At 34.6% G+C, this 12,526-nt stretch overlaps 1 protein-coding gene across 1 annotated transcript in view; it reads right to left on the bottom strand.

Moving 5' to 3' along the window:
- LOC140140044 (uncharacterized) overlaps nucleotides 1-12,526 on the bottom strand; it is a 110,740-nt gene that overhangs the window by 74,560 nt on the left and 23,654 nt on the right. The window contains exon 2 of the mRNA XM_072161855.1: nucleotides 77-249. Within this exon, the coding sequence (XP_072017956.1) occupies nucleotides 77-249 (173 nt within the window). The remainder of the gene's footprint in view (nucleotides 1-76; nucleotides 250-12,526) is intronic.

Below are 12,526 nucleotides of genomic sequence, written 5' to 3'. Positions count from 1 at the left end.
TTGAATAGATGCACGGGCGTATGATACGTATACGTTTGTAAATCGCAAGCTACTCGAGCTAGTGTCTTAAACTTACGTGTACAGAGTCCATTCCTTTCTTTGACCCATCCAAAGCAGCAGTCCACTCTATATCCGCCATATCTGCATAGTACCCAGCTAGATTTTTGTCGATATTTGGCCATTAAATAGTTACTATATTGAGGGTTGTTGATCATCGACATAGTCTTGATAGACATGTCTCTCATGTTCCTGAAAAAAGAGAGTAAAAATGAAAGACAACATTAACAAACTTGATGCAAGGATGGGACCAAATCTGGCGTATTGCATAGCTGATAACAATGGTTTTTGTTACGTAACGTATATATTTTGCAGCTTCCATTGTTATGTTTCGACAGACTTGCTAGTCAGGATCCATGATTAACATTACGAGAACTACTTGCCGATTGGCCAAAATGAATATTGTGTCTAATTTTGAACCAATGGAGGGATTTATACATCCCAATGGTGAAATGTGAAATGTATTTATACGTCAATTGGCACAATCTATTAGGTAATTTTCTAATTATTAAAAAAACCAAAACTGAAAAAGAAGGAGGAGGAGCAGAAGGAGAAGTATGGGATGAGCAGAAGGGGAAGAGAAGCAGAAGTAGAGGACGAGAAGAAGGAAGAAGAACAGGAACAGGAGGAAGTGGGGGAAAAAACGAGAGGAGCAGAATTTGTAGAAGTAAAAAGAACCGAAGGGAAAAAAGAACACGTAAGATTTACATTTACTAACAGCACTTTCATGAATACTATGAATACACTGAACAACTGCGTTATATATTTTGGTAAAAGGATTTCAGAGATGTTAAACCAACTTGTGTGAAATGACACATATTTAAACAACGCATTTGTCCAGTGTAATCATAAAGTACATTCACATCCCATTTACACCATATACATGAATTTAACAAGAATTTAGCATTTTTTATAACGTGTTAAAATGAAATATATTTATAACCTGTTAAATTAAAATAAACATGCATATAGTACTGACCCAGTAGTTCTAAACAACAATGTTATTTCTATTTGTATTTAGATTTTAAAAGTATCTAAAAATCCAATATTTCAATAAGATTCTTTGTGTGTATTTGTGTTGAAGTCTGATGAACCAGACAATGTGCCGGTTCCCGGATACCTACATCCGGGACCTACATATCCATTTTGGCCCAATCAGGTTTAATACAGATAAGAGAGTCTGAGATATTTTTATCTGATTCCCCTCTGACAAATAATGTGATGAAGAGGTCATCCCTCATCCGACACATCATTTCCCGCCATTTTATTTCCCGCCATTTTATTTTCTTTTGGATTGTTGCAGGATCACCTAAAAATGACACATTTTATCATAAATATTTGTCCGTCGTGACACTTTCGATGTGTGGACGGATGTCTTGGAAATACAAAATTGTGCCGTGTAATATGATAATATCTGGGGAAAGTGACACGGATTATACAATGTGTTAAGTACTTGAACTACGAAACAACATTTTTTACAGGCTCTAATTGGTTAATTGCATGAGATAATCATCTCATTAACTAATTAAAATAAAGCTTTTAAATCTATTAACAATTTTAAGCTTAATCCCCTTCATCTCTACCATATCTACTCAGCATTCTTACTTTATCTCTGATTGGCTCAATGTGTGCTATATGTCCCCTTTTAACCAATCAAAGTAGTTCTTAGATAATTATGATAGAGGCTGCTAGTTGGCCGGTAGTTCCCACGGGGTTACTTTTACCATGTTTACAAACAGAGCTATAATTAACAAACGGTTACATTAATGTAGCTTACGTTATTCAAGTATTTTGTCTTTTTTACCTACTTCATTTTGTAAAATAAATGAGTAAGTCTTTGCAAACAGTGCGTATGCCTAAATATTAAAGAACGTATTAAATCATTCATATAGTGGCTCGTTTTCTGCAAACTCGGTAAATAAGAAAAAACATAAAACACGGACAACATCAACAACACGTGAATACCAGAAACCTTTGAAACCATTCATTTTATTATTGATATTATTTCATCACATACTATTACGGTTCCCTTTTCACATCAAGCTTTGTTTCCTCTATACTGAGAATATCAAACGTGCTAAGTGCATGGAAATATGAATAAATTGTTTAACACATTGCATAATCCATGTCACTTTCCCCCGATACTATCAAGCTAATCGACACAATGTTGTATTACCGAGATGTCCGTCCACACATCAAAAGTGTCACGTGGGGGAAACTTTATGATACAATGTGTCAAGTTTTGGTGATCCTGCAACAATTCAAACAACAGCGGAAAATGGCGGGAAATGATGTGTCGAATGAGGGGTGACCTCTTCATCACAATATTTGTCAGGGGGGGGGGGGGAGATAAAAATATCTCTTTTATATTAAAACTGATTTCAATCTGACCAACATGCTTGATAAAGAGGACTTTTATTTTATGAAAGGATCACTTCTTCGTCATATTAGGGGTGAAGATTTTACCATATTTGTAAGTAAAAACTTGTTGTTAGGTCTCCATAACAAAAATGGTACCGGAGAAAAAGTTTAATGTCAAATGGCATTTAAATTAGTAAATATATAGATCAAGAGGGCAGAATGAGAGAAGATACGTCGTTACAGGTCGTTATCTTTATTATGCAGGGGGAAAGTGAGAGTTAATAAATACAGCATTGGGATCTCATGCTCATCTGTCAGTACACAGTTCTTTAACCCCAATAGGCTTCTACATGCATAGAATGACCTTTGAGTGTGTTGGGTACAAAAACTCATACTCCATAGTTTGAGGTCAAATTTTGAGCTATGGTTGTTGTATGGAGATCATTGCGCTATGCCATTGGGTATGAGGTCATCATGGCTTATAGTGCATCCAGACCCCATGCTCATCTGTCAGTACACAGTTCTTTAACCCCAATATGCTTACACATGCATAGAATGACCTGTGCGTGAGTTGGGTCAAAAACTCATACTCCACAACTTGAGATCAAATTTTGAGCTGTGCATGTTGAATAGAAGTTATTGAACTTCGCCATCAAATATTAGATCATTTTGGCTATATAGTGCATCATAAGAACGGGGTTACCACAAGTTTATGTTGATTTCTAAATACAAATTAAATATGACAGGATTGCACTTGATGTAATATCTTTGCACTTTTGTGTCGGAAATATAGCTAAACATTCATCAATTCTATGATTTACTTGGAGAAATATATGGGAAGAGATGGGATAGATATGATAAGTAATGTAGATGTTCTTTAACGGATTTACATGACTTTCCGATATGGGCGATATGTCAATTTACATTCATTAAATTTAATTTCGTGTCAAATAGCATCAAAGCTACATTTATGTTCTGCAATTGCATTATTTTGTAACTTTGTTTGTGTATTTCTTTGTTGGGTTTTGGTGATTTATTGTTTGTGGGGTGCGTTTGTTGTGATATTGGGGTGTATCACTAGGATCCACAACATGTTCATCTATCAGGGCACAGTTATTTAACCCCAATACAGTTGCACATTTATTAAAGGACCTTTCACAATTTAGGTTCACAAACTCATACTCCGCAACTTGAGGTCAAATTATGCTCTATTATTGTTTAATTGAGGTTATTGAATATGGCATTGGGATGAGGCCAATGTTGTCCATAGTGTATGATAGTTTGTTCGGTGCATGTATGATTATGAGTATTTTGTTTGTTTATTTACTTGCTTGTTTGTTTACAAGAAAAAAATATAAATATATCAGGACTCTCTTTGTCTACATTAAACCCTATCCGGGGCAAAATGTATATGATATCTTAATAATGTTTCTACTAAATCTAATCCTAACCTTAACTCCGTATATGGCCATACAAATACTGATATTTTGAGATGGCGTCAAGTCTCACCCTGTATTCTATTCATATAACGTTGTCATAATATATTGGTCACACCCTGTATTCATGTCACATTTTTCCTCTAAGCGTTGTCATTTTTGTAGAAACCGAGACATACTTTTGCCCCACCTCACCCTCATTAGTGTACCCGCCAATTTGGAAAGACATTTTAAAGCTATAATAACAAAATGATTTCTGACGTTACGATAACCGCGATAGAGTCGGCTCACACGACGCTTTTAATAAATCAAGTATACAGGTAACATATAACTTCTAAGTTCCCCCTTAACAAATATATGATCAATATTGTTTCAACCAATTTAAAAAATAAAATAAAATATAAAATGCATTATGTAGACTAATATGTTGTACATTTTTACCAGTTCACTGTTAAATTTGTGACAATCCATATTAGATGTTACACAAAAATTTACCATGTTTTGAAAGTTGCAGTAAACCCTCATTTAAAGCATCATTTATCTGCACTTGCTACAATAAATCAATAGCTTTAATGTGGATATTCACAATTTAAAAACCTAGTCGTAGTTTCATCTTTATTGTTAAAACCGTGCGAATCAATTAATGCTATCAGATGTTACGAGCAGTTGAACAACATTTGACCACGTTAGTTGTCGCAACTCATCTCACATGTATTTAAAAACAAAATTCATATGCACTTAATTTCAGTATTCATAGAGAATTTACCCCGGGTGGTGTTTTAAATTTGAACTAGAAATGTAAAAAGCTTATGACCATCTAAGTATTTGCGTTGCCAATACGAATAACACGGATGGATTCGAGCCAATCTGGTTTCAAAATTGACGAATGAATAGTCTTATTCATTTCTTAACGTTACAAAAGACACTTAATGTGGTGACAAGTAGATTTAAGACATCACCCACCCAGACCATGCAGGCGGGGATGTCATTTGCGGTGTTAGACCTTTTGAGCCCCAATGAACTTCAACAACATCCCCCAGGGCATCTCATCCCCTGGGTTCGGTGCAAGGAAGAATTTGGGTTTAAGTCTTTGTGATCATGTTCAGGTGTCGATTAGTTACTCTTTTCTTTATCTTTTTTTCTTTGTTTTTCACACCTATGCCTTAACCCCCTGAGCACTACCTGCCGATCTAACATTGCTTCTGATTGGTCATTTACATGATATTTTCACTTTAATCACCAATCAGAATGGAGCCGCTTTGCAAATAATTCACCCCAATTTTTTGTGTGGTGAAATTATTCTAACAATGTTGCTGATTGGGCCAATTGATAATGAAAACTTCTTTTTGGCCAATCGGCAGATAGTTCTCATGGGGTTATTAATCAGAACAATGAAGATGAGATTCTGAATACTGGAAATTGCCTCTGGCAGAATCTAGTCTTGATAATTATTTCCATGTCCTTTGTTTTAAGTGTTATCGTCAACTAAACATGATAAATAAGTTGTTTACATCAAATAGAAGATAAATAAGAACAATTACTAACGACAAAATACATAATTAAACCTTTATGTTGATTTCATTTCATCAGTCAACACCAACAGCTAAATTACAGCATAATTATCTTAATGACGCTATTAGCGTAATCGAATCTGAAAGCGTAATATTCAAGATGCTAAGCGCACTATAGTTTTAAATTTGATAAATTGCACCCATCTGTTTATGAACTTGATCCAACCTTTAAGTGTTTACAAATTAATCAATAAACAAATAAGATCAAGTTATTTCTGAAACATGAACCTCTTGACTTACGCCGTAAGTAAAATAGCTACGAAGTACCACCAGGAGGGAAAATACACACACAGCGTGTATGGTAAACTACCTTTGGCGGTCATTGAACTCAGTGTAAGTGAAACACTTATATGTTCAAAATTGGGACTCTCAAAATCAGGTCGATATATGGTTGAGTACGTCAAATTTGACATACTTTATTCCAGAGAGGCATTATATCATGGTCATAATTCATACAATATTTATGTTATAAATGTCATTTTAATATTGAAGTGTAATAATGTATTAATAATGTTATCGAAGTATAGTGTCTCCGCCCGGGTGACTCCGCTATTTTGACCGATTTGTTAATTCGACGTTATAAAGCACAATGTATTTTAGAGAATTAATTAGTTTTATTTTCGCGGGAGGCGAGAAGGACCGCGACCCGCTACAGAAGGGAAGTTTCTCTTTATAATTTTGCACAGAACATATAATTTATTAGTTTTATTATATCAAGAACGTCTACGTCAGGATGATGTAGCTAGTTTCTTGTCCCTTTTCACAAATATTGTACAGTTCAAATTAATATTGTTGGACATTAATGTATTTTGGGGTTAAGTTTGATCATTTAAGTGCTTATATTTCAGTGTTTATGTATTTTATATTTCCGTCAATATGGTAGCTTGGTATTGATTGAGGTTTTCTAGAGTCATAATATTTCGATATCATTTTGTATATGCGACATTTTCAGAGGTTGATGCATATATAGGTCAACCCATGCACTTTGTCCTTTGTTTTAGTAATGTAAAGGTTCACGACGCTTCAGGCTAATCTATATTACACTGATCACTTTAAAACGAACGACAAATTCATGTTGCAGTGTTTTAATTCTTGCCTACTGAAATTTACAACATAACCTTAATAACTTCAAAATACACTTTTATACAACTCTTTTTTTTAAAAACTTTTTTATTATTTAGGTGCCAATTTATGGTAATTTTGGTCTTTTTAATGAGGACGAGCATGGATAAGCAACTAAACTCACATGTGACAACACGGGGAATTGAACTAATGCTGAGAAGCGAGTGCGAAGACGTTGACCACTACACTAACCCGTCTTAGCTAGGAATTTCCCGATGACTCGATTTTATGTTCTGATCTTTTAATAGGGCCTGTGTCAAATATGAAGACCTGAGCGCAAGAAGACCGTAAGTCCACTTGGCCCCTCAACATGTATACACTAAAGTTGCGTATAGTTTCGTATAGTTTGGTAATGTTTTATACATGTTCAGGCCTTTCAGGAGCCAAAACAAATCTTTCACAGCCTTTCATGATGTTTTCACCCTTTTCACCCTGTATTAAACATTATAATACCATAAGAAACTATACGTAACTTTAGTGTATACATGTTGAGGGGCCAAGTGGACTTACGGTCTTCTTGCGCTCAGGTCTTCATATGGTTCAGCATGTCAAATTTGACAAACTAGATTTTGACGAGGTATGGTCGTAATTCATACAATATTTATGTTATAAATGTCATTTAGTGTAATAATGTATTGAATGTTCTCGATATAACAGTGACTTCGCTATTTTGATCGATTTTTCTTATTAACATCGTGTTAAGTACAGGTAGGGGCCTATTATTTTGAAGAAAGATTAATTAGTTTTGTTTTCTCGGGAGGCGAGAAGGGAAATTGTCCTTATGATTTTATGAGGAATATATAATAAGTCTACGTCAGGGTGATGTAGCTCGTTTCTTACATTGAATAGTTTAAATTAATATTTTTGGAAATTAATGTATTTTGGGGTTAAGTTTGATCATTTAAGTGCTTCAGTGTTTATGTTTTTTATATTTCCGTTAATATGGTATTAAGCTATTGATTCAGGTTTTCAAGAGCCATAATATTTCCATATCATTTTTTATACGCGACATTATCAGAGGTTGATGCATATATAGGAATTAGGTCACACACACTTCGTCCTCTGATTTTGTAATGTAAAAGTTCGTGAGGCTATAATAGCAAATTCATGATGCAGTATTAAGTTACTTCGAGACAACTTCTAATTTTTAAACGGTGCCAATTTATCATGCAATTAAGTTCCTTTTTCATAGTTACTCCGACAGCATAACCTTTTATTAACATACATTGTCTAATATTATATTTAGTAACTATTCCTCGACTGGCCTAAGGTACATGAATCATATGTTAGTCTATAATCTCGCGTCATACTTAAATTTGACGTATTTTATTCCGCAATTCCAGGGCTCAGACATAGATTCTAACCAGGAATCACCCTATCTTTAGGTTATTTATCTTCTTAAAAGACGACTTAGATGAGTAAATGATCTGACTCTTTGTTTTTCAACATAAAAACACATCCTGACTATAATAAAAGTACATGCTGTTAATTCAAGAACATTTGAGGCATGGCACTAAGCAATTTATGATTGATATAATAAATTGTTACCTTGTTGAAGTAAAAAAATATATATATTTTTGACAGATCGCGTCATTCATCCTGGTCTGCCTCACTGGCCAGGCTCATCGGTAAATATTTGGACTGATAATAGTCACTGAATGAAACGCCTTTTCCGCACTAACTCTTTGAACACGGTCAACCTATTTAAAAGTATACAGTGTATGAAATGGCAAAATTTTTGACAATTGAAAAAAATGCTATCAAAATTGGAATTAACTTATTTTCGCCCAATGTTTTGGGTATGCTTTAAATGTTAGATAAATGAAACTTTCATCATGTTCATGCATTTTGTAGATTTGGCGAGTAGTGTAAGCCACAAGTACGATAACGTACATAGGCTTAGAAATCGGGGCTTGCGGGGCTCAGCCCCTCAATAATTTTGGTCTGCGGGGGTTCACCCCCTCCCAATAATTCCAGATGAAGTAAAAAAAATGTGCCTAGATAGCCGGGAAAAGAAAAATGGGTGTTTTTGACCTATTTTTCGTAAAATTTCCTGACACCGAGGGAAGAACCAAGAACCCACCTTGAGTACCCCAGGATGGTGGTCAGCCCCCCCATGTTGAAAATCTTCCTTAGCCAATATTTCATATAAATGCTAAAAACATTTCACTTTTTGACCGTTATGCCTATAATTATTTGTCCGTAGGCATCCCCTAATGTCTAGACGTATAGACATGACGATAAAGTTCAGGTACAGCAGAATATGTTTATGTAACATTTTAATTTTTGTCTGTTCTCTGGAATGTGTCAGGCACAGTGGCGCAGATTTCTTTTTTGACATTGGGGCAATGGAGTTGGAACAACATTCTTGAAGTATAGGGAATCCAGCGCCTTTTGGCAACAGAATAAGTGTATGGCACAAATGCGCGAGAAAAGTGCGCGAAAAATTTTGCCATCTTGAAGCTAAACTGGTAAAATATGGTGCAAAAGTGGAATAAATTCCACGAAATTGGAACTTTTGGGGCTAAAATAGCCAAATATGAGGTTAATTTGTTCATAAACCCATATATGTAGGCGGTCAACATTGGTGATGATTATATGGACTATCCCCCCCTGGCAAAATATTGGGGGGATTTATCCCACACCCGGATCTTCGCCTATGTTCATGATCTTGCGTTTTCCAAAGGCATAAGCAGAATATCCTTAGCTTCGAAAGAGGTTTTTTTTCATTCAGTTATATTCCATCATATTATTATGACTGCCCTGGTTCAGGGATGCACTGGCACTATCCTGTTATGTTTCATCCATGCAACATGAACTTTCATATTCCTTCGGATGTATCTTCTTACATATAGTGACGTGTTTTATGTCAAATCCAAAGTTCCAGTCCAGACACTAGCAGGCGTTTTACTGGTCTGCCATCTACAAAATTTTCTTAACAATGAAACCAAATGGGCACAAAGTCGCGGAATTTGTGTTCAAGAGTAGCCTGTCACATAGATATCTTATCACTATGGACCACAATGGCCTCATTCCAGTGGCATAGTACAATAACCTCAATTAAACAATCATAGTGTAAAATTTGACCTCAAGTTGCAGAGTATGAGTTTTTGTACCCAAATTTGCTAAGGTCATTCAATGAATGTACAGATGTATTGGAGTTTAAGAACTGTGCCCATGATAGAGAGCATGTTGTGGATCCTAGTGAAATCGAGGTTCCCGACAAATGACCCATTTTGGTTTACCACAGTAGCTTACATCATACTGTAGCAGGAAGACACAGGCGCTGTCTTCAGGCTGTGGTTCCACTGTCTGATTTAGACAACCTCGATCTGCTCCAACGATTAGAAACATACTCCTAGACAAAAATATTTCTGACGAGTGCAACATTACAAGTACCTTACACTCATAGAAATGACTTGTTCGCCTTGTTGGCGCAATTCAAAAGGAGTAAGTTTGGACAACTCAAAAAAATGTAAAAGTTGCCAAAACAAAATTCATTTTAGTTAAAAAATGCTGAAAAAGCTCAAAAAGTTCCGTCAACTAATCAACTTTGTTGGGATTAGTTAAAAAATTGATGTAAGTCGTTGCGTCAACTTTTAAGTAATGCCAACTTCTGAATTCAAGTTCAGGGAACTTAGAAAAATAAACAAGGTTCAAAGAACCAATTAGTTGAGTTATTGTAACTCAACATGTAAGTTGATGTAACTCGTTCATATTAAGTTACTGGTACTTATTGTTTTGAGTTATTCCAATTTGGTACTTTGTTACTTAATTCACGTAATTTGATCATTTTCTGCACAATTAGCAGTATTCAAATATTTATTTTTGTAATCAGTGCAAAATTTTGTATACTATAGCACACCTCTAGAAAATTATGCTAACCTAGTTTCATTTTCTGAGTTGTAACAACTCAATAAAGTAAGTGCAAATGAGTGCGACAAACATAATGATATCGAGTCAGCGTTACTCAAAATTGTACGCGTTGGCATTACTCGGAAAGCTGACGCAACGACTTACATCAACTTACTGAGTAATGCCAACGAACAATTTCTATGAGTGTACGAGTCACACTTACGAGTGTATGCCGTTTCATAGCGTTCGTAATTCAGAGAGCTGACAATTAGTTAATAATCAATCAATCGGATTATAAAATAAAATAGTATTGTTTCACCAATGGAGAGCTCGTCCAGCCTTTCTCCATTTCAAAACGGCAAAGTTGAGGACCGTTTTACCACGAGATATTGACAAAGTATATCATTTAAATTGAACTAAAAGCCACATATTCTGGTCTTGTCAGCATCTGTTTTTTAGGCGTAGAGTATACTAGTTCTTAGCAGACATTGGCGAATGCTTGCAATGTTGTCCCGGGAATGTTGTACTATGTTTGAGTAAAAATGTTTCCTTTCTTTTTGTTTATCTTGCTATCTATCTCGGTTATATTGTTCCCCCTCCCTTGGCAATCGTTGTTACATTTGGCTCCATTGTCTGATTTTCGAGATTATCCGAATACTTAAGTAAAAGATGAACACATACTTAATTATTGTATATTTAACTTGCCATACATTTGAAATTTATACTTACAACGGATTTTGTTCAGCGGTAGCCCTAAGTTCACAGAAGCTTACATTTAAATAAAATTATATAATGGTATTATTAATATTATTTATTCCTTAAAGAGCTTTTGTTACATACGTCTACGATATGTTTCCGATCGCAAAACAGAAACTTTGTAATATACTTTAGGCGATGAGAAATAATCTAGTATTCAACAGTTGTGATACCTACATGTAGAATTCATGAACATTATGATCAGGTTGAAAGTTACCCAACAAACACGAAACGTTTTCGACATCATTCGCAAAAGGTTATAAAAGGTTGTCAGAAAACGTTTAAATGTCGGGTTATATAAAGGGTACATTAATGGTATAAAACTTTTTCATAACATTAAAAAACATTTGTTGGTAATTTACTGCACAGCAAACACAAATGTTTTACAGAAAACATTTAAATGTCGGGTTGTATAAAGGGTATAAAAACGTTTTAATAACATTCCAAAAAACATTTTTGAAAATTTGGTACAAACCATTCTAAACAGAATGTTATTTTGGGGTTGAAAAAATATTTTGCCAAAGATGTTTGCCCAAAATATTTACAATAACGTTTTCAAAATGTTTTCACGACCTGAAAACAAAATATTTGACCAAAAATATTTGCAAAAATAGTTTACAATGACATTTCGAAAACATTTTAAAAATATTGTTGTAGTGTGTTTTGATACAAAACGTTTAAAACGATTTCATGACCTTTATATAACCCGACATTTTAATGTTATTAAAACGTTTTTACCTAAACCAAAACCCAAAATATAACTTATTTAAAACGTTTTTAAAACGTTTTAAAACCGTTTTTGCTGGGAAGGCGCAAGATTCGACTAACCTGATTTAGATATATTAAAACATTAATCACTTCCGTTCTTGAACTTCATAATTATGATACATTTATAAGATCACGGATGGCTCCGACAAAGATTAATTAATAAGACAAAAGATTGAAAAGCTTATTGAGCTATTCCAGAAAATAGATGCACACCCTATAGAAGAGTTCGGATCTCCGGACTTTTTGTCCAGTCGTGATTGTTGGAAATTCAGACTTTTATAGTGTCTCAAGGCTAAATTTAAATAAATAAATAAATAAATAAATAAAAATCCAGTAGAAAATTAGATTAAACTGAGAAATCCTCCATTTGAGAGCTCACGTTGGACAACTCCGTGATTTTTCATTAATTTAGTTGCATTCCAATCCTTTTCCAGCAACATTGACAACGGGAGTTCCAGTCATTTTCAGAAAGCATTACATTTCTTTTGTTGAAAAGTTACTCCTCTATAGATTTTATTTACATTCAGACCGCCCTCTGTTGTCTTATGCCAGGCAAAATAACACAGGACTGTCTATGGCAGACAACATAAATCTCTTCAA

Source organism: Amphiura filiformis, chromosome 18 (genome assembly GCF_039555335.1).
Source record: "Amphiura filiformis chromosome 18, Afil_fr2py, whole genome shotgun sequence".
Taxonomy (NCBI): domain Eukaryota; kingdom Metazoa; phylum Echinodermata; class Ophiuroidea; order Amphilepidida; family Amphiuridae; genus Amphiura; species Amphiura filiformis.
Note: the sequence above shows the minus strand (reverse complement) of the source record. Positions and strands in the feature narration are given on the sequence as shown.